Raw genomic sequence first — 20888 nt, 5'->3', positions numbered from 1 at the left:
TTCTGAAATTAATCAACATCCTCTACTATTTCAAGCCTCTGCTATTTTAAACAAGTTTTGGTAAATGCATTAGGTTTTGCCTATGTGATAACTAATAAGTTTTTTTTGGAAACAAGGCCTACTTTTTTACTAAAAAACATATTAATACCTGGTAAAAAGTAATACATTGTTGTTGATAGAAAAATAATTACTCTGATTTGATAAACATATGAAACAATTGTGAAATATAAAATGAAAAAAATTATGTTACTTATATTTTTTCTTGCCTAATTTCAACAAAATTGCAAAATGATAAGATAAATACCAAATTCGTTATTCTAAATTAACATAAAAAAATGGATAAAATGTAAAACCAAAAATTACACTGAAAAAATTTCCTAAACGCTTACAATTAAATGCATTACTAATTCAAATAGAACACAATGATTACAATACAAAGTACAACAGTAAAAGTATACATATTCAATTAGTAATTAATACATTACATATAAAAACAAATCATAAGCAAAATATTTAGTGCAACAAGTCAAGTCAAAGATCTTTATTCGGAAAAAAACATCCATAAAAGTACATGTAAATCACAGCAATCATCCGATAAAAACAATAAGATAAACTTTTAAAAGCTAATAAAAAAGCAACTTAGTTAGGCTTATAATGTATACATTTTATAGAATACGGATATCATGACAGTAACAATAATTCCAAGCCACAATAGGATAACGGCAGTGAGCGCGCCCTAATTTGGCGAGCCCCGTTTCTCCCGGGCTTGAGGCTAACCCGTACAGCAAGTTGCTGTACCCTAGGGGTGTGACAACAGTGGGTCCATTCCCTTACTCCCCCTTGTGGGATCTTATGGACACACATGGTGAAGTATAAATTTACTATCACCTAACATGTAGTAGAAACTATATATTCACTCACTTGAGCACTGCCTGCCACTGGTCCTGAAGAATTGCCACCGACCCGTTCTGGGCACACGGCAAGAAACATGTCGACCCTCTTACTGCCCGGGGGAGCATCAAAATCCCTACGGGAGTCTACCTTTTTAACTAGGCTGGTATACCACCAGAATAAAATTGTTCTCTACCTGGCAATACCTGACCTATTTTATACTCACTTCACTTACACTCACTACATTTGTTGCACTTACCCCCACGCACCCATACGGCTATCTCTAAAAAGAACTCCGATAAAGAGCCCCTTTGCGGGAGCCCGTCGGGCATTCCAACGCCGGCCCGACGAGGAGCATAGCCCTATGATGAAGCATGACACCTTGCTAGGTGTGTGAGGGCATTAATAGAGATACATTTCTCTCCCCTTCCCTCCCTTTTCCCTTCCCAGAGGAACTGTACTCCTGGTCTTGTGTATGATACCTTGGAGCTCTGTACAGGACCTCATTAAAAAGCTCTTGGTTCCTCCACCCTTTTGGAGTAACAATAATTCTGCAATTAATGTGCAATATGATTTAGGCTAGAATAGGCAACAATTAAAACAATGCACAGTTAGTTTAGCTATGGCATGTGCAAAAAAAGCAGCAACTAGTGCAAATATGCAATGTGCAAACTATGCAAGAATGAAACAAACTTATCAAACCGTGTTCATTGTTGCTCGGGATCGAACAGCGGATTGAAGGAAGCAACTAACTCTGAGGATTACATCATCAGAGCTTAGCATCAATAAATCTCTAAATGCTAGATTAAAATCCATCAGAGCATTCTTTCTAAGGTACGGGATTAGGTAGTGTTTGGTATATTTTATGTAAAAACCACAAAAGAACGTAAAATGCAACAGGCTCTGTTTGCCACCTAGGTTAGAGGGACAGTTTAAGTTTTCCAAATTTTTGTTAAAGCCTAAAGGGAAGCAAAGTAGATTTTTAATGCTCCCATCCCTGAACCGAAACAACAAGCTCCTGTTCAATTTGCCCAGTTTTTTTTGCAGGTAGCCCTGGGGCATGTTGTAGGGCCTACTGCATGGCTCCAGAAGGGGAATGTACCTTATAATAGCCGGCTTTACATACTCGGTCTTTTCCCTATCTTTGCGGTACAGGTCGTACAACGCCCTTTTTACTGAATTCTTATGCGTGCAATCAATAATTTGAGGTGATAAAAATAGATGCCCCTTCTCCACGCTTACTAAGCTTTTCTCGACTGCCCTGAGCCAGGGTATATGATTAGGCCGCTCACTTTTTAAGCAGTCCGAGATAATATCACGGGTCAAATAGGCGGCAGAGTTCTGCCATATTTTCAGCCAAAACAGGGCGGGTCTGCATCTTATAAAATCCTCTATATAGGGGAGATTCAATTCCCTATGGCACACGTAAGATGGGGCTGAAATGACCCCCCCCCAGAGCCTTCCTACAAAATCTATTCTCTTCGGTCTGTATGTTAGTACAGTTCGAATATCCCCACGCCTCTGCACCATAGGTTCCTGTCGGTAAACATTGAGTTCTGTAAATTTGTAACAATGGTGTAATAACCTCGGCATGTTTGGGTTGGCGGAGGGTGATTATAGAATTAGTTGCTTTGCCCAGTTTGTTTCTCCCAAAGGCAATGTGAGGCTGCCAGGATCCAGAATCGGAGACTCACCTTTTCCCTCCTTAAGCGGTGGTACACCCGCCAAGATGAGGACATATGGGCAAGCATCAGGGGGCAAATGAAGGGCCGGCCCCAGATGTTTTATGGGCCTAGTAGCAACAGCTTGGCCTTTATCTGAGCCAATATTAGTTGGTGCCCCCGGCTTCGTGATGGCCAAGGTGGATCCGCCCTTTGATGTCCCAGCAACCACACGAGTGGGGCAAGGCGGTCCGGCTGCTACAGCCGGGGTGTGCTGCGGTGTCATGGCAGATTGGGTTTTCCCTACAGTATCACTCCTGGGTGCAATAATAGATGTGGGTGTACTACTGGTGGTGTTAGGCCTGCCACCCAAAAAGCCCTTGCTAGCAACTTCCAAATCTTTCAGTAGGCGATCTCCCCTCATTAGATCAAGACTAATCACCCCTTTCCTTTTTGCGTCTTCCTTTTTTACCAGGTTTTCCAATCTATCTAATCTTTTAAAAATAGTATTAAATTGTTTGATCATTTGACTTTCCATTTGTTTACAAATAGTATCAACTATAGTCTCAATAAAATTCCCATTTGGGTTTTTTTGAGTAACACTCATTTATAGGCTCAGTCTGTGTGCAGGCAGAGTTATGTCCTTCTTTAGGTAGAGTTGTGACTGGGAGCCCCTCAGCGAGTTGTGGAGATTCAATGATATCGCTGCCACCCCCAGGCGGTTGTTGCTTCCCTCTAGTCCACATACTCTGGGGGGTCGGTTGGCTCTTGTTACGAGGGGGTTGTTTCCTCTTATTTACTGTTAGTTTCAACGGGCCTCTTTTCCTTTTCTCTCCAACAATCTTGTTGCTCGGGGTCAGAGGAGAGATAGCAACATGTACAACAGGGTCAGGCTGTGAATCAGTAATAATATTAGGACTGCTACCCCCAGGTAGCATTGCCAACGGATTAGCCAATGAATTAGATTTCATAACTGTGACCACAGGGGAAAGAGACAAAACTTTATTTGAGCTTGTTTGCTGGGGCTCTGAGTGTAGACTTATAAGGTCCATCGACATTCTCCTCTCAGTATTGGCAATTTCGTTTGTAACCATATTGAAGGCGTTTTCCAGTATACTTTCAAATGTCGGCGGGAGCACAGAAAGTCCCTCAGATGCCTGTGTGGTAGAACTTGTATTTCGTTTCCCCATAATAAATATTTCAGGGCTCACCTTGCTGGCAACTTAGAGGGGTGGCCCGCCCGACCAATGTTGACCTCTGAGGGCCTCAGAGGGCCCGCCCTTTGCCTGGGCTTAGCCCGGCGCTGTCCCGCGCGCGGACCCACGAGGCGGTGGCTCTGCTGGAATTTGAGCGCCCCCAGGCGCGAGATTGCGGGAGGCGGCTTCCGGTTCCGCCGCTGAGGGTGCTGGGAAACGTAGTCCGCCTCCACACAGCGGCCGCGTTTGACTAGCGGCGGCGGGAGGGAGACAAGCAGCGACCGTAGAACTGTGCCCAGGAGAAGATGCAGGTAAGGATTGGCCTCAAGACAATGTGTGCCTTCTGGGAAAGAACTCGCCCGCTCTGCCAGTGGCTCTGCTGGAATTTGAGCGCCTCCAGGCGCGAGATTGCGGGAGGCGGCTTCCGGTTCCGCCACTGAGGGTGCTGGGAAACGTAGTCCGCCTCCACACAGCGGCCGCGTTTGACTAGCGGCGGCGGGAGGGAGACAAGCAGCGACCGTAGAACTGTGCCCAGGAGAAGATGCAGGTAAGGATTGGCCTCAAGACAATGTGTGCCTTCTGGGAAAGAACTCGCCACAGTAGGAAAAGTGTTGGATAGCGGAGGGGTAAAAATTACTATTTCCACTCCAGTGAGTGCACCAGTAGGGAAAGTGTTGGATAGCAGAGGGGTAAATGTACTATTCCCACTACGGTCAATGCAACAGTAGGGAAAGTGTTGGATAGGGGAGGGGTAAAAATTACTGTTCCCACTCCAGTGGGTGCAACAGTGGGGAAATTTTGGGATAACGGAGGGGCATTTAACCCAATTTAGATATTAAAATACCCATATAAAAACACGTTTTATTTAGTTATACTGTACAGTAAATTTGGAAATAAAACCATTTTAACATAGTTATAGAATTTTAATAATTTAACAAATGTCCAAAAGTAATTTTAAAAACTGTGTGCATAAATTTCGAACTAATATAGTGCATATAGAAAAACAGTTATAAAAAACATTTTTAATGTAAACATTGCTAAACTCAAAATATTAAAAACAAACAAAAGTACTACAAATATTTGAAAAACCTCTAAGCAACAGTAAGGGAAGTGTTGAACTTCTGGGTGTTTAGATTTACTATTCCCACTTCAGTCTCAGCAACAGTAGGGAAAGCATTGGTTTTTGGAGGGGTTAGAGCAGGGCACAACTGGTCGTACCAGGCACAGGACGTTTCCCGAGTGGGACTCCAGGTCGGGTGCCAGTTTTGGGCCCCTGGAGGGTCATTTTAGTCCACTCACTGGAGTGGGAATAGTAATTTTTTCCCCTCCCCTATCCAAAACTTTTCCTACTGCTGCACTCAATGGAGTGGGAATATTAATTTTTACCCCACCGCATTCCAACACTTTCCCTACTGTTGCATTGACTGGAGTGGGACTAGTAAATTGTATCCCTCAGCTATCCAACACTTTTCCTACTGTTGCACTCATTGAAGTGGCTTCTCTTTTTATAGCCTCCGTGACTAGAGCGCTCCAGGCCAAGATGGCGTCCCTGCTCCACCCTACGGGTGCCCAGAGGACCGAAAATTACAGTGTGAGTCTGGAAAGAGAGCCACAAGCCTTAATCATGGGCTAGATCCACCCCCCCCCCGCAGTCTCCGGGTAAACAGAATGCTCTTAGTTTGCACACAATGTCAAATTCAATATTAAGGAAAGCATAGGAATTGGACGGACTAAATTTATTGTTCCCACTTCAATAAAAGCAACAGTAGGGAAAGTGTTTGACTTCAGAAAGGTTACATATATCATTCCAATACAGTAATTTAAATAAAATATTTAAATACCTAAAACATAAAATAATTAACCATAGTTAAACTAGAAATTATATATTGTATACATTTAAATAAAATGCACAATTTATTATAAATATACAAAACAAATGTATAATTAAATGAAATATTTAAATAACCCTACGTAGAATTCACTTCTCTAGCTACTTCTGAAAAAACCACAAACACCAAGAAGATCAATTAAAAAATAAATCAAACAATAATAAAATTAAAATAAATGAAACATATAAAAATAATATATTATACACTTGCTGATATATATTACTACTTATTTGTTGACAGTCTAAATAAAACTATTTTTTCATTTTAAATTTTCAATGAAAAAATTATGATTTATGAATTAAAAATGTAAATAACAAATAATAAAGAACTATTTACATTGAAATATTTTCTCATCCTATTCCCCTACAAACTGACATGCTGCTAAATTAGCTATAACTAATTATACTATACAAAATATAAATTAAAAATCTGAAATTAAACCCAAATAAATGAAAGAACAATTAAAAAATTAAAACATTACATACTAACCATTTATATATTGATTTTACCTTACATTACTTAACATTATAAAATAATTAGTTAAAATGTAACTAACCTCCCACCATATTCAACCAAAAACCCAATATCCCGCTATTAAATTACAAACTACTTAACATAGGTATTTGTAGATAGCACATTAACTCTTAGGCATCTTGGCACTAACAGATGTTTATTGTTACCCAACAGTATTCATTTTATCGACCTCTGATGTTTGAAAGCCTGAGTGGACCCGCCGGGATTTGAGCCTATGACCATGAGATTGAACACAGGGCCCTGCAGTGGACACATTAGTCCACAGAGCCACCAGACCCATCTAATTGCCTCTTAAAAATTCAATTACACATTTAAAATTGCAAACTATATTTTAAAAAAGTAAATTTTACTAATATTATAAGATATATATATATCGTTATAGGAATTCAGCCAAACGCCATACGCCTGCCTCTTGCTGTCGGTGCCTTCCGTGGCGGACAAACCCCAAACTTTTGAAAACAGTCTTTCAATTACGAAAGAAGGCGGCACACCAGAGTTTCCAACCGGGAAGGTTTATTGTGCAAAAAGAACGACTGGTTTCAGCCTGTCGATTTTCGTCAGGTTCAAAGGTCACAACGTAAAGATGCTGTTAAATACACGCCGTATCAACCATGGAAACAGAAAACATACTGGCTTTGAATGCTGCTTGCTCCGCAATCGTGAAACATAATGATAATCATAATTGTTTAAATTACATTTCATAAAACGACCACAAATTTGATGGTAGCATAATTCTCTACATGATAAATAAATTAATTATGTAGTGTCGGACAATGAAATGATTTACAATAGAAACTGAAGAAATCCTCGTTTCTAAAAAATTGTCAGCACATCCAGGTATTGATAAAGTTATTTGATAAAATAAAATAAACTTATCATAACAGGATCAAAATGAATGATAAAGCAGCATGATCATATTGATGGTGAATAAATACGGTACCTTAATCAAATGGATGCAAAAATAATTGCAAAATTAATAAAGGCCACATCGTAAACACATTAATAGAATAATGTCCATAGAGATAAAACAAACATAAACAGAGCTAGAACTATGCAAATAATGAACAAAATTAGATTGCAAACGCCATTCAAAATAGCGCATCAGCAGTCCAATCCTTGTTGTTTATAATATATAAATAAATAAATCTGAACAGTAAAATACTGCAAGGAACGACAAAACATCCCTTATGGACAAAACATATGATAATGGCCACGCGGCCTACCTCCAAAACCTATTTATGTACAAACTCTATGGACAGACACATATAGTATGATCATGGCCAAGTGGCCTACTTCCAATGCCTATTAGTGTGTAAACAGTAAATAGATGTATAGTAGTCCATAAATCTACCCAATGATAATAGGAATGGTCATGTAATTGAAATAACAGCAGCAGGGCAGACCAAATGTGCCATAGATACAAAGTGATAAGTGAACAATTAAAAGGAAAAGGGGAGCAGGGTAAAGTGCATTGTGAATTATAGTTCAAATTCTATTGAAAAATTCTATTGAAATAATCCCTGTTTATACCAAAAGGCGAAGGATTCGAATGATCCCGACCACCTAGAAAAGATTATTAAAAAGGTGCTATAAATAGATATCTGCCCCAAATGGGGTCTATCCAATCATTAATCATGAGTCACTACCCAAGATGCACCAATAACTTTAAATATGGAAAAACTGGGAGATGTAAAGTGACAAAACCTGTGTACCCTAAAAAAAACTATAAATGTCTTAACACTAACTTATGTATCTACAGAATGCAACTACGGAAAGAGATAGAGCGCTGAGGATACATAGGAGGATACCAGAGGGGCAAAAGCCTACTATACCCCTATATGTGTTGCTAGTTCCTCCTCCTTATTCATGCCAAAGGGGGAACTTGTATTAAGGTCAATGATGTATCGTGACTCAAGAATACGTAATTGTTTTTCCCGGTCACCTCCTCTGATGTTTTTCATGATACGTTCAAGTCCCATGTAGCTTAGGAGCTGATTATTGCTGTTGTAGAGATTATAAAAATGTCTCGCAACAGGATAGTTAAAGTCTTGATTTTTTTATTGCTCTTAAATGCTCCACAATGCGTTTTTTCACTGGCAGTTTTGTGCTGCCTATGTAGCGAGAGCCACACGGACATTGTAGGCAGTAAATTACAAAATCAGTCGTACATGTGATAAATTTAGATATCAATCTCTCTTTTCCATTTGATGTGGTGAAAGTTTTGCAGCTATGGCTATTGGAGCATGCCTTGCAGGCATTAGATTTGAAAAAACCCTTACTCCTATTCAGCCAGGTGGTGGGGACTTCAGTTTGATAATAACTGTTAACCAATTTATCCCTAAAGGAAGGTGCTCTCTTTTATGTTACTGTAGGGGAGTTACCCACTACCTTGCCAATCACAGAATCTGATTGAATCAGACCCCAATGTTTTCTCATTATGTATCTCATTTTGTTGTCTCTGGCATTGTACATAGTGATCATTCTTGGAGTAGTAGACGATTGTTCAATTTTGTCAATCACATTAGTTTTGAATAGAACATCTTTCTGATCAGTATCTTTTAGTTTTGCCGCTGCTTCTATCAAAGCTTTCTTAGGATAACCTCTAAGTTTGAATCTATCCAGCATATGATCTTGTTCCTTAATAAAACCTGGATTGGTACTACAATTTCTACGGGCACGCAATAGTTCGCCATATGGTATGCTATTAAGCAGAGTTTTGGGATGATGGCTACGTGCATGCACTGTACTATTGCCAGCTGTTTCCTTTCTGAAAAGATTGGTTACCAATTCATCATCTTGGACTGTTACATGTATGTCAAGAAAGTCATATACTAATTCACTGATGGTGTGTGTGAATGTAAGATTTAAATCATTGTTGGATAAACTCTGTATAAATCTTATAGCTTCTTCCTTGCTCCCGTCCCAGATAATGAAAAGGTCATCAATATAACGCAGCCATAATGGCACATGACTCGTGAACAATTCATTGTCATCAGTTCATACCACCTGCTCCTCCCACCAGCCCAGGAATAAATTTGCTAGGCTGGGGGCAAAGCAGGTTCCCATGGCTGTACCTGTTTTTTGGCGATATAATATATAAAAATATTTTTTTTAAAACAATGATGAACCCGTTGTTACACTTTTGCCATGCCGTTGCGTCACTTTTTGTGTGGCTCCAGAAGCATAAATAATGCTCCATATTGCACCATATTTACAAAGTGATGCATCAGGTATAATGTATGTAGGGTGGGTGTTCCCCTGAAAAAAGCCTCGTAGAAGTGGCACAGTGAAATCTTTCAGATTTCACTGTGTTACTTCTAGGATGCTACTGTGTCACAACCTTATGCCTGCCTCACAGCAGGCATAAGGTTTATGCAGTGCAATGGGAATAGGCTTTCCCCATGCATTGCTGGAGCTGCATCATGCTTACGACAACTCCAGCAATACGTGGGTTTCGCGCTGACAGATACATCAGGATTCCTGACGTATCTGCCATTCCGTGCGACATGGTGCGCCATACAACAAATGCGGCACATCCATCATGTCGCAAGGAGGGCGCACTGAAAAGTGTTGCATCGCTGCTTTCTCACATCGATACAACACTTTTCATAACTGAAGCCCTTATTGTCAAAGACTGTATGTATAAAATGCCCACTGCCAAAAACACATTTTTAAACTTTGTGAAGGACTCCTATCTTTAATATGGGCACATTTTAAGGTTTCTTTTCTCACAAAACAGCTAGTGCATGACTATCAAATTGTCCTTCTCTATTCCTGAACAAAAGATTCACCGGCTCCTTTTAGGAAGCCTAGTTTTATACCACACACACACACACACCGAAGTGCAACATTTGGGCTCACTCCTTAAAAAAAGAATTAACATTGTGAAAGATTCCTATAATTAAATTAGGCACATTCTGAGGTTTTTATTCCCATGAAAAAGACAGCTGTATGTCAGCCCAAGTGACTTTCTCTAATCTTACATTATGAGCATACCAGATCAGTTCAGGAATACAGTTTGTAAGACTCTTGTATATGTTTGCCCTTCAAATAACGAGACCATAAACACTGATAAAGTCTTTTGTAGCTGACATGGGCACTTTTGAGAATGTTTAAGCCTTGTTTAAGAATTTCTATTTTACACTCCAAATATAAAAGGCTGAACAAATAGATGTTTCAACTTTGTATAGACCTTGGAAGGAACAAAGGTTGAGTGGTAGCTCCAGGATTCAAACACATGAGAGAGTGATCAAACACATATCCCTCTAGTGGATTAATTCATTTAAAAAGCCAACAGACTAATACGATCTGTATGGGTTCTTCAACATACCTATCATTACACACATCACTGTGGAGACTTGAATATGACTGTAATCACACATTAGCACTGTGGAGACTTAAACATTACTATAATCGCACAATATCTCTGTGAGGACTTTTACACTACTATAATCACGCACTATAAATGTGTGCTATGATGATGATGATGATGATGACCTGGGCATGTCTATATTCACACACTATCTCTGTGGGGACCTGGGCATGTCTGTAATCACACACATTCTCTTTGTCAACCGTGGTAATACTATAGTCACACAACATCTCTGTGGGGACCTCGACATCTCTATAATCACACACTATCTCTGTAGAGACCTAGACATGTCTATAATCACACACTATCTCTATGGGGACCTGGACATGTCTATAATCACACACTATCTCTGTGGGGACCTGGGCATGTCTATAATCACACACTATCTCTGTGGGGACCTGGACATCTCTATAATCAAACAGTATCTCTGTGGGGACCTGGGCATGTCTATAATCACACACTATCTCTGTGGAGACCTGAGCATGTCTATAATCACACACATTCTCTTTGGCAACTGTGGTAATATCATAGTCACAAACCATCTCTGTGGGGACTTGAATATTCCTGTAATTACACACAAGCTCTGTTTTGGCTTGTGCATCATCAGCTTTGCATTCTCTGTATGGGGCTTTGTGAATACTGATAAGTAGTAACATTAGACTTTTGGTCTAAGTTTACATTGTTGAAACTGAAAAGTAGAAAAGTTAGATTTTTTTTGTCTAAGGTTACCATTGTGAATCGGGCCCTATTTTAATGAGGACTGAAACACAATCATCTTCATGCACTATATCTGTGGGACTTAAACATAGCCATAAAAACACACTATCTTTGTGGGGCTTGAAAAAAACTATAATAAAATACTAACTTTGTGGGGACTTGAACATCACTATAAAAACATATTATCTCTGTGGGGACTTAGGCATTCCTGTAATTAAACACAAGCTCTGTTTCGGCTTGAAGCACCAGGGATGCCATAAAGCACACGGTTAAGACTGCTTTGCATATAGCTGGGTCTGAACTGGGGTGGAAAAGTGAACTAAAGAACAATGATGGATTCAACCCAGATCTGTGACTGGGGGTGAGTGGCTGAAACGTTTCAACACTCCATCCATAATCTCTGTGTGTGTGCTTTGTTCGCCCTAAGTTGGCAGAGTATGCCCAGACGTGGGTCCCTTCCTCACTTTGCCACTGGATTCTAGCTAGCCTGACTAATGAGGGGGTGTTACCTGAAACCTGTCCCAGGATGCTTATTTCCGGTGCAGGGAAGACCTGGCTTGGCAGTTCGGGCTGGACTGTTCCCATGAGGCACAGGGTCAAGACTGATTTGCATATAGCCGGGTCTGAGCTGGGGTGAGGAAGTGAGCTAAAGAATGATGATGGACTAAACCCAGATCTGTGACTGAGGTGAGTGACTGAAACGTTTCAGCACTCCGTCCATCATCTCCTTGTGTTTGCTTCGATTTGAACATCATCAGCTTCACATTCTCTGTATGGGGCTTTGTGAATACTGAAAAGTAGTAAAGTTAGACTTTTGGTCTAAATTTACCTTTGTGAATACTGGAAAAAGTAGTAAAGTTAGACTGTTTGTCTAAGTTTACCTTTGTGAATTGGGCCCTATTTTAATGAGGACTTACACACAATCACCTTCATGCACTATCTCTGTGGGGACTTAAACATCGCTATAATAACACACTATCTTTGTGGGGACTTGAACAACACTGTAATAACACACTATATTTGTGGGGACTTGAACATCACTATAATAACACACCATCTCTGTGGGGACTTGAACATCTCTATGATAACACACTATCTCTGTGGGGACTTACACATCGCTATAATAACATACCATCTCTGTGGGGACTTGAGCATTCCTATAATTACACACAACCTCTGTGTGGACTTGAACATCATTAGCTTCACACTCTTTATATTGGGATATAAGCTTTGAATGTACACACTATTTCTATGGAGACTTAAACACAATGATCTTCACCCACTATCCAGGTCGGGACTTGAACATCTATTTTGGCAAAAATGTAAGCAGCTAATCAAGCTCTGGGTTCAACTTGACCACATTCCTTTGTTCCATATGTTAATTTCTTATGTGTTAGTTTCCTCATCTTCTAAGAGTGTAAGCACTAATACATAGGTTAAATACAGCTTAAAGTCTCTTTCTATAAGCACGATATGATATGTTCTGGCACATTAACATAATCTGTCTTCATGTATACCCCTAGTGTATATGCAGCAATTCATATATGAATAGATTATAATGTTGTTTGTGTATATTGTTGATAAAATAAACATTTAGCCATGTGCCTTAGACTGTATTCAATCACAAATAGTTTTACGGACTAGGTCCCCACAAGGATGGTAGCACGTGTTCAAGTCCCCACAAGGATGGTGCTGTGCGCGCGATTAAATAACAATATATTTGCAAATTTGAAGCAGGATCCTGTATCATGAATTTTTTCTTAACATTTTTCTGTTATTAGTGTGTTGTATAAACATTGGGAAAGGTTAGTCCCCACAAGGCAGGTATTCACACATAGTCCCCACAAGGATGGTAACACGTGTGTGCGTGTGTGTGTGTGTGTGTGTGTGTGTTAGGGTACAGGGCCTCTAAGGGTGGCACAATGAGTGCTGCAGCCTTTAGAGGCCTTCCCTGGTCACAAGGCCCTGGGTACCTAGGGTACCATTTACCAGGGGCTGACATGTGGCCAGGGTTTGGCAATTTGGGTTTTGGCTGTTAGTCAGTTTTTAGGGAAGGAACACAGGCCCTGGGCACCTGATTGGCAGGAGCCCAGGGCACAACAAGGAAAAGTGCATCAGCTATTAGGCAAAAAAAGGGGGGGGGAGGGGGGGGTTACTGCAACAGAAACCCACTTTTACAGTCATGTCAGCAGGAGTTGGAAAAAATAACTGAAACAACTACCACCTACTCAGCACGACGGGATACTGGCGGTCCCTGGGATCTTAAAGGCACAGCTTCTTTCTTCTCGGAGCTTGAGGTGTATTTGTTCTATGGAATGCAAATCCCCAGATTTGCATTCCATAGAACCAATACACCTCAAGCTCCGAGAAGAAAGAAATTGGCACCCAATAAGATTTCACCCACAGTATGTCTGGGCGATGGGGCAATCTTAGACGTGGCTGCACTGCCTAGGGAATAATAGTAGCAACTTGGAGGACTAAAGATCAGCAGGCAGTTTACATTTGGAACCGGTCAGGGATTACAACATGTATATCCCAAAGTTTATGGTATATACCAAATACTTATCAAAAATCTTCAACAAATATTCTGTTCATGGATGTTTCCGGTTGTACTACACATAGGAATATATTGTCAGTGTATAACTGTATTCTTGTCCCATGATCATCCCATTTTAAGCCTCATAATCATCCTCCCGGATCCAGCAGGCTAGTTGTTCGAGACCAAGGGCAAATATCTTGGGGGGGAAAAATCTGCATCCCTGACAGGCACATCGCTCTAGCAGCTGGAAAGGTTTAGACCAGGTATGGTTCACTTTCACCATAGGATTTTGGTACAGCAGCCAAACCCACTTTATAAAGTCTGTCCCAAATCTCAATTGGATTAGTACAGCCAACATAAAGGGACACTTGAGTGTGTTAAAAACTTTGATGTGCTCAAGGGAGTGGACTACTGCTGCGTCCTGGACCATTTTGGTACATTCCATACATCAGTACAGAGGTCTTAAATCTGGTATTTAGGCTGGTAAGGACATACCAGGCTGTTAACCACCCTCACCATCCTTGTGGCAAGGATCTTCGCTAGAACTTTGGTTTCAATGTTTAGCAGTGAGATGGGCCATTATGAATCACATTTTGCAAGTGGTTTTCCTTCTTTCAATATCACAATTGTGGCTAGCCCGCAACGCATGAAACTAGCCCTAGGCCCTGGATACAAGCAACATTTTGAGAAAGTGAGGAGATAATTTTCATGACACAAGCTGAGCAGCAGCAAAGAGAACAATGAACATCAATGGGGAGGACGCATTATATTAAACAGATTACAACATCCCTTTATATAATTCTACTGGTAGGCCATTATGAGCTGGTGCTTTATGAGACGAACTCCTCACCAATCGAACCAGCCATTATTTTACCTTCCAGCATTAACCAAGTGTCATGTTCAAATATGCGCCTGTGTACGTTCCCCCCATCGATGATCCCCACCCGACACTTAAATTTTGATCTACACAGGGATTGGCAGTTCAGCGAAGACTTTGGCAATGAAACTTCTTTGATTCAGCTAACCCTGGTGTTGATTAACTCCAGGACCCAGTTTCTAGAACACTCCCCATGCCCGAGCCATGCTACCCGCTTCCCCGCTTTATTTCCCAATTCGTATAATCACCTCAGGAAGGCAAAGAAAAAGCTGTGCGCTTCATTAGTCACTAGAGCTTGGTAGTCCTGCTGCCTAAGTTGTAGTTGGTGAGGTACAGATTTGTTATTCGCCATAAAAATGGAGACTCAAATGTAAAAATACCCACTTTAAGCTCATCGGCCTTGAGCCGCTTCTTTGGCTTGGCCACGGTGATCAGTTAGATAGGCTTGCCCTTTATCACAGCATTGAAGGCTTCACACAATGTTACTGCAGACACACAGTTTACATTTACAGCTCTATGTTCAGGGATCAGAATTGAAAACAGTGGAAAATGTGAATAGCTTGTAAAATGCTAAAGCAGAGACCTTTGGTACAAAAAGTCAGTTTGGCTGATTAAGAGCACAGTGCAGTTTCTCTCTCCCTATGCTGCCCATTTGCCTGCGGTTTCCTTTTATCCTTAAAAAAAAGAGTTCATTTCAGATTCTACTGCTTTTGAGTGCCATTTGAAAGAATAACCTTTTAGCAAAATGAAAATAGCTTTCGTAAATTGTTCCAAGACCCACCATACATGCTGAGCTATCCAGTGTTCAAAGATTACATGACTAAAACCAATGTTACACATGCTCATGATTTTCCCACTAAAACATATACACTTACACCATTTCAATGTGCGATTAACTTGTAGGTGCTCACCTGCTGGCAGTCAAAGGAAAAGTTATCAACCAGCTGACCGGAAGAAAGCAGAGACTCCTGTAGGGATGATTGCAGGATTCTGGAAGAGTTGCCAAGTCCTCCATTATTCTGGGAATACTGCATTCCTTTACCTGGTCCTAATGCAGGCATCCAGATGTGTCAACAAAAAGGAGAAATATGTGAAAGGAAAGAATAATTAACTTTTTTTTTTTTTTTTAAACACTAGAAAAGCGATCTATGATTACATGACTATATTGCATTATTACAAAGAGGTTCAGCCAAATAGACACACTAGTACTTATTTGCCCAAATGTTTAATCATAAATTGTGCCAAATATATTCCGGTCTAACCTCATCCTCCAATGAACCCCTCCCTCATCCCTATCCTGTAGTCATGTCCTTCATTTATGCAGGCAATTGTGTCGTTTGAACCACCAAATAAAATCAGCTATTACAAATACTTTAAATGTCTTTCACATTAACAGAAGCAAGTCTCAAGTCAGGCTGCATCATATCAACTTATTAAAGTAGTAAAAAAAAAGTTGCTTTTAAAGACATGCAAAAAGCTTGGACAATGAACCAGCCCATATAAAAGATGCAATAGACGCAGTATTTAAAAAAAAAAAATACATGAAGGAAGCAACTGTCTGCATGCATACAGGTTGGAAATCCAAGAATGCCACAACACACAAGCAAATGAGGAAAGAATTCCAATTTGGATACCCACAGCAGCACAAGGAGGAAAATGAAGCACTAAAAATGAAAGACCCTTTATTGGGGAGGCATGAGGTTCTTGCCTTTAGCTCCACCCGTAAGGAAGCAGAGGGTGTTGTGGACTCGGGCAAGGCAAATTAACTCTTCTAATTCCAGTCTCATGTAATTAGGGGAACTGAATGCAGCCTTTCCCAAATAGTCCAAGATGCTAACTAACAATTATTACTTCAGGGCCATGAAACGGTTTAGGGAATGGTTAACATTCTAGTTTTGATTATGTATTGCCTGGAGGTGCAGCCCAAAGCAAAAAATACAATTTAAAAATAGAAATAACCATTACTGGGGGCTGCACCCCTAGCCATTCAAGACAACATAGTGTATCACTGCAGAAATTTTACACTTTTACATTCTGACAGTATGATCTCTGTCCCAGCCCAATATCAATGGCAGTTATACAGCCTGAAAGTGTTCAAACTCACTCTCACCAGGTAGGTTGCTTGTCGGCAGGAGGCCCTGCAGATTCAGGTAAGGATTCTGTGGGAACTTAAAGTCTTTGGGTGGCTCACCAAGCAGAGATGCCTACAAAAATAAAAAAAAATAAAAAGAGATGACTGTCAGTTTTGCAGCATTAAAAGCCCATGCACTTTCAGCACGTTCAATATTTTGGTTTCCGATCAGTTTAGGTATTAGGACCCCGTCTGTTTGAAGATTTACTGTATTTATTAAGGCCAAGCCACTTCGGAGAATCTATTCATGCAAATTTTCAACGCTGCATTTTTTCTTAAGCTTCCACCTGTCACCTAAAACTCTATTTCAGGTGGTAACGGATAAAAAAAAAAAAAAAACATTTCCATAACGGACTTTAGGCTCCAAGGTTTAAGAACTGCATATAGATATGTGACAGACAAAAAAAAGCATTGAAAAAGCAATAGGTCTCACCTTTGATTAAGTTAAGGCCATTTGCTTTGCTAATGGTATTGTATAGCAAAGCAAATGGCTTTAATGAAAGGCGAGACCTAATGCATTTTTAATGCTTGTTTTACCAAGAATATTTGCTACTTGCTCATTTTAATATTTTCTTACATCATCGCTCATCCAAGATCATGTGAGGGGGCTCTTGATATTTTTGTCTGAGGGGCTCCACGGTTAAAAATGCCACAGGTACTGTTTATGAGCATCCTTTTCAAATACCTTTTTGGTTCATTAGAAGGATCTGACCCAAGTCAAACAAGGATCTTAAGAGATCCAATGACGTGTTTAATAAATAAGAGACTTTAGCCCTGAATATGACTAAGTTACATTTATTGCACCTTATAAATAATACCCAGGGTACGTTTTGTGTGTGAAAATAACACCTATTACGAGTAGGTAGGAAACACGTGGATTTAGTGTTTTACACACTCAAATCTGCAGGATAGGGTGAATACTGTGTGCGTGTCCCCCTTTAAAGTTCGGCCAGTTTGACGAATTCTCGTCAACTGGCAATTCGAACCTCTGTGTAAACAGGGATTTACACACGGGTCAAAATACAACAACCAACTTGTGAGGAGTCCCTTTAACTCCATTGTTTATGACCGATTTGCTTATCGGAAGAGATGATCTTGTAGAACTTTTACCTCCTCCCATATATCCCCTCTCAATTAGTTCTTGTTCGATCTCTGAACTTGCAGGGCAGCAGAAGCACGGGTCGGGTCGGATCGGATCTGCTGTGCCCTCCAGGGTCTGAAGGGCTGGGGTGAATCGAAAGCGAGGCTCTGATCTGACGCGCGAGTGACTCTGCTCCAGCCCAGTGGGCTTTGGAACGCTAGATCTTTTGTCTATGGCCCTGCCTGAGTCAAAGTGTTTGAATTGAAGGTGATAGCAGCAGAGACAGGGGGTGCACGCGCAGGGCCGGACTGGCTACCGGGCGTTTTGGAATGCTGCTGAGCTGGGTGCTGATTTCGTTGATGGGGACCTGCGTGTACTGAACGAAATTCGTTTCGCTTTAATTATTTCGAAGTATACGCAGGTCTCCATGAACGAAATCAGCCCCCACCGCAGTGAAATCAGCCCCCTGCTCGGCAGAATTCCAAAACGCCCGGTAGTCAGTCCGGCCCTGTGCACGTGGCTCTGCCACGGGTCGTGTTGAGACGGGCCTCACGTTCCTCGCCATGGGGATAGGAAGTGTGGGGGATGCGGGGGATATATCCCCCCCAGATTTTGGAGTGGGGGGGACAAGGGTGGGGGGGGGACGAGGGGACAAAGGAATTTCCCCTCTCCCTTCTGTTATCGCAGGGCCATTAACACGCGAAAGCGCTACCTAATGGGCCTGCACTCGACCTGCCTGGAGTCAGAGGCCACCCGCCCTCTGCCTTTTGTTATGCTGCAGGAAGGCTCAGCCGTTCTGGGAAGGGCAGAGAATGGAGAAAAAATAAACGCTGTCTCTTTTCCTTCATGGCAAGGACCGTGTCCACTACTCCTGATCTGCCTCTGGCGGCTGCCCTCCTCTCTTTATTCCTCCATCTCTTTCTGTCTGTCTCGCTCCTGCTTGCGTGCGGATTTCAAGAGGCAGCTCTTAAGGTACTCTCTCTTGCCTCTCCTTTTCTTTATTTGTTCCCCTGTGAAATTGATCCAAAAAAGGCTGAACACTTTGGCTGTAAATGTCCTCATTTTCTGACCGTTTTCTATTGAAAAGAAAAAGCTCGGAATGGAGAGAAAAAATAGTTAAATACCTAAATAAAGCAATACAGAGTGGACAGCAGACAGGCCAGACTTATTTACACCCACACACATTAGCGCCACTTTACAGAGTTTGCCAGTGAAAGCGCTACTTTCTTTTTATCTTCTTTCTTTGAACAACATTGTTTTCCCAGGGTGGGTAAGTGCGCCATTCCTAAAGGGACTGCAATACCTGGTTGATGGGTAGAGTGGAAATGTTTAATATGATAGGTTTTTTTTAATTATTTTAGCTTATAAAATGCGGGTCTGTGTTTGGGGATGTGGTCTTTTTTAAACCAAACTGCATACATTTTGAAAGGATATAAGCAATGGACATTGAAAGGGGTCCCTTCCTGGTCCTGTAGCCATGTATTGAACTTTTCAGGCAAAATCACTTACTGATTTCTGAATAATGAGTTTAAAACCGTTAGGGTAACCATGTTTTTTTCTGATTGCAGTTCACATGCTTTGCTTATTCTTGCATTCCCTATGAGTGTTTGCTTTTTCCAGGGTGTTATTCATTTTTTTTTTCAGGCAGCATTTTACTGTTGTTTAGTGCATAATTTGAATTTAGTCGCAGCACAATTGAGTTGTGCTGAAGGCAGTCCGAGTTTCTCTCAGTGGGGCAGTATGGTGTTCAGTGTGGGAGAGAATGTGGCACTCTGGCCAGAGCTGCTGAATTTGGAACTGGAGAACCATGTTCAGACCTTCATGACCAGTTCACCATACCACACTCCTGACAGAGCTTATTCCGATGCTACACCTTAGAAGGCCCGATAGACCATAGAAGCCCAGGTGTCTTAGCACCCGCAGGTGGACCTGTCCACCACAATCCATACTGCAGTTCACTTCCAGTCTTACGGGCAGGCATATGAAGAAGCACATCCTAGATCGACAGTGAATCTGTCACGGAGGTCACAAGACCCTTGAGGCCAGTTCACCTCACCCATTGGTACCTCCATTGGCCTTTTTCCAGCACTAGCAGTGCAACTTGCCTGGGGTTGGCAATGTAGGATTTGCATGCACACCAAACTTAGGGGTTGATTATAATGGCAGTGGGACCGCCACGTCACCCCGTCGGTGGCGGTCCCACCGCCATTGGTGACTGCATCACAGCCCGCCATATTACAATGGCGGGTGGTTACCTGGCGGTCGGAAAGACCAACTACCACGCACCCGACGGGCTTCTTGAGCCCGCCGGTGTGGTGGAGGGGCTCGTGGTTCCTACAATGCTGGTGGTGCCTACCATGCACCACAGCAGGGATTACGATGTCCCTTACCCGCCAGCTTATCAATGGCGGTTCACCTGCCATGGAAATGCTGGCGAAAGGGACATTGGGGGCCCGTAGCAGGCCCCTTTACCCCTGGCCCTCAGACATGGGTCCTGGGGGGCATCTATGATGCCCCACAACATATCACTGCACCATGTGGCAGGCACCGATATATTTAACATGTTCCTTTTTTTTTTTACTTTGCGGCGGATGATGCAGCCAGCAGCACCTGCTGCAATGTAAAAGATAGGCACTGCGAACACCGTAGTGGCAGTCGCATTGTAATGCCTATCGTGGGGCCTCCACCTTGAAGGCCAGCGGTCCCATTCCCCGATTCGATGGCGGTGGTACTGAAGTCCGCCTGCCATCGTAGTCAGCCCCTAAGTTTGCATTTTATGAATATGATTCAGCTGGAAATAAATTGATGTTTGCAATTTAATTGACTTTGGTTGGCCTCTTATCTATGAAATTTCCCTGTTGAATGTGCCTTTACATTATACATTTTTGGTTGTATGAATTGATTGCATACTACACTCTCCTACAGGTAATAATTTGAGTGTCATTAGGAGTGTCTGGGACCAATTTTTTTCTTAGGAATTGTTTTCTTTACCAACCTTTG

The 20888-nt window shown here is 41.5% G+C and overlaps 1 protein-coding gene across 11 annotated transcripts in view; it reads right to left on the bottom strand.

Moving 5' to 3' along the window:
- The window catches only part of RAVER1 (ribonucleoprotein, PTB binding 1), a 314850-nt gene that overhangs the window by 169572 nt on the left and 124390 nt on the right, over positions 1 to 20888 (bottom strand). For 6 of the 11 annotated variants that reach the window (XM_085654430.1, XM_085654431.1, XM_085654433.1 and 3 more), the window contains 2 exons: positions 16787 to 16880; positions 15588 to 15724 (listed from right to left, as the gene is read on the bottom strand). In XM_085654430.1, coding sequence (XP_085510556.1) covers positions 15588 to 15724; positions 16787 to 16880 — 231 coding nt within the window. Of the gene's footprint in view, positions 1 to 15587; positions 15725 to 16780; positions 16881 to 20888 lie in introns of all 11 variants that reach the window. The other 5 variants (XM_085654428.1, XM_085654429.1, XM_085654432.1 and 2 more) reach the window with 1 other exon arrangement.

This window comes from Triturus cristatus, chromosome 4_1 (genome assembly GCF_964204655.1).
Source record: "Triturus cristatus chromosome 4_1, aTriCri1.1, whole genome shotgun sequence".
In the NCBI taxonomy this organism is placed as follows: Eukaryota; Metazoa; Chordata; class Amphibia; order Caudata; family Salamandridae; genus Triturus; species Triturus cristatus.
The sequence above is the reverse complement of the archived record's forward strand: the minus strand, read 5'-3'. Positions and strand labels throughout refer to the sequence as shown.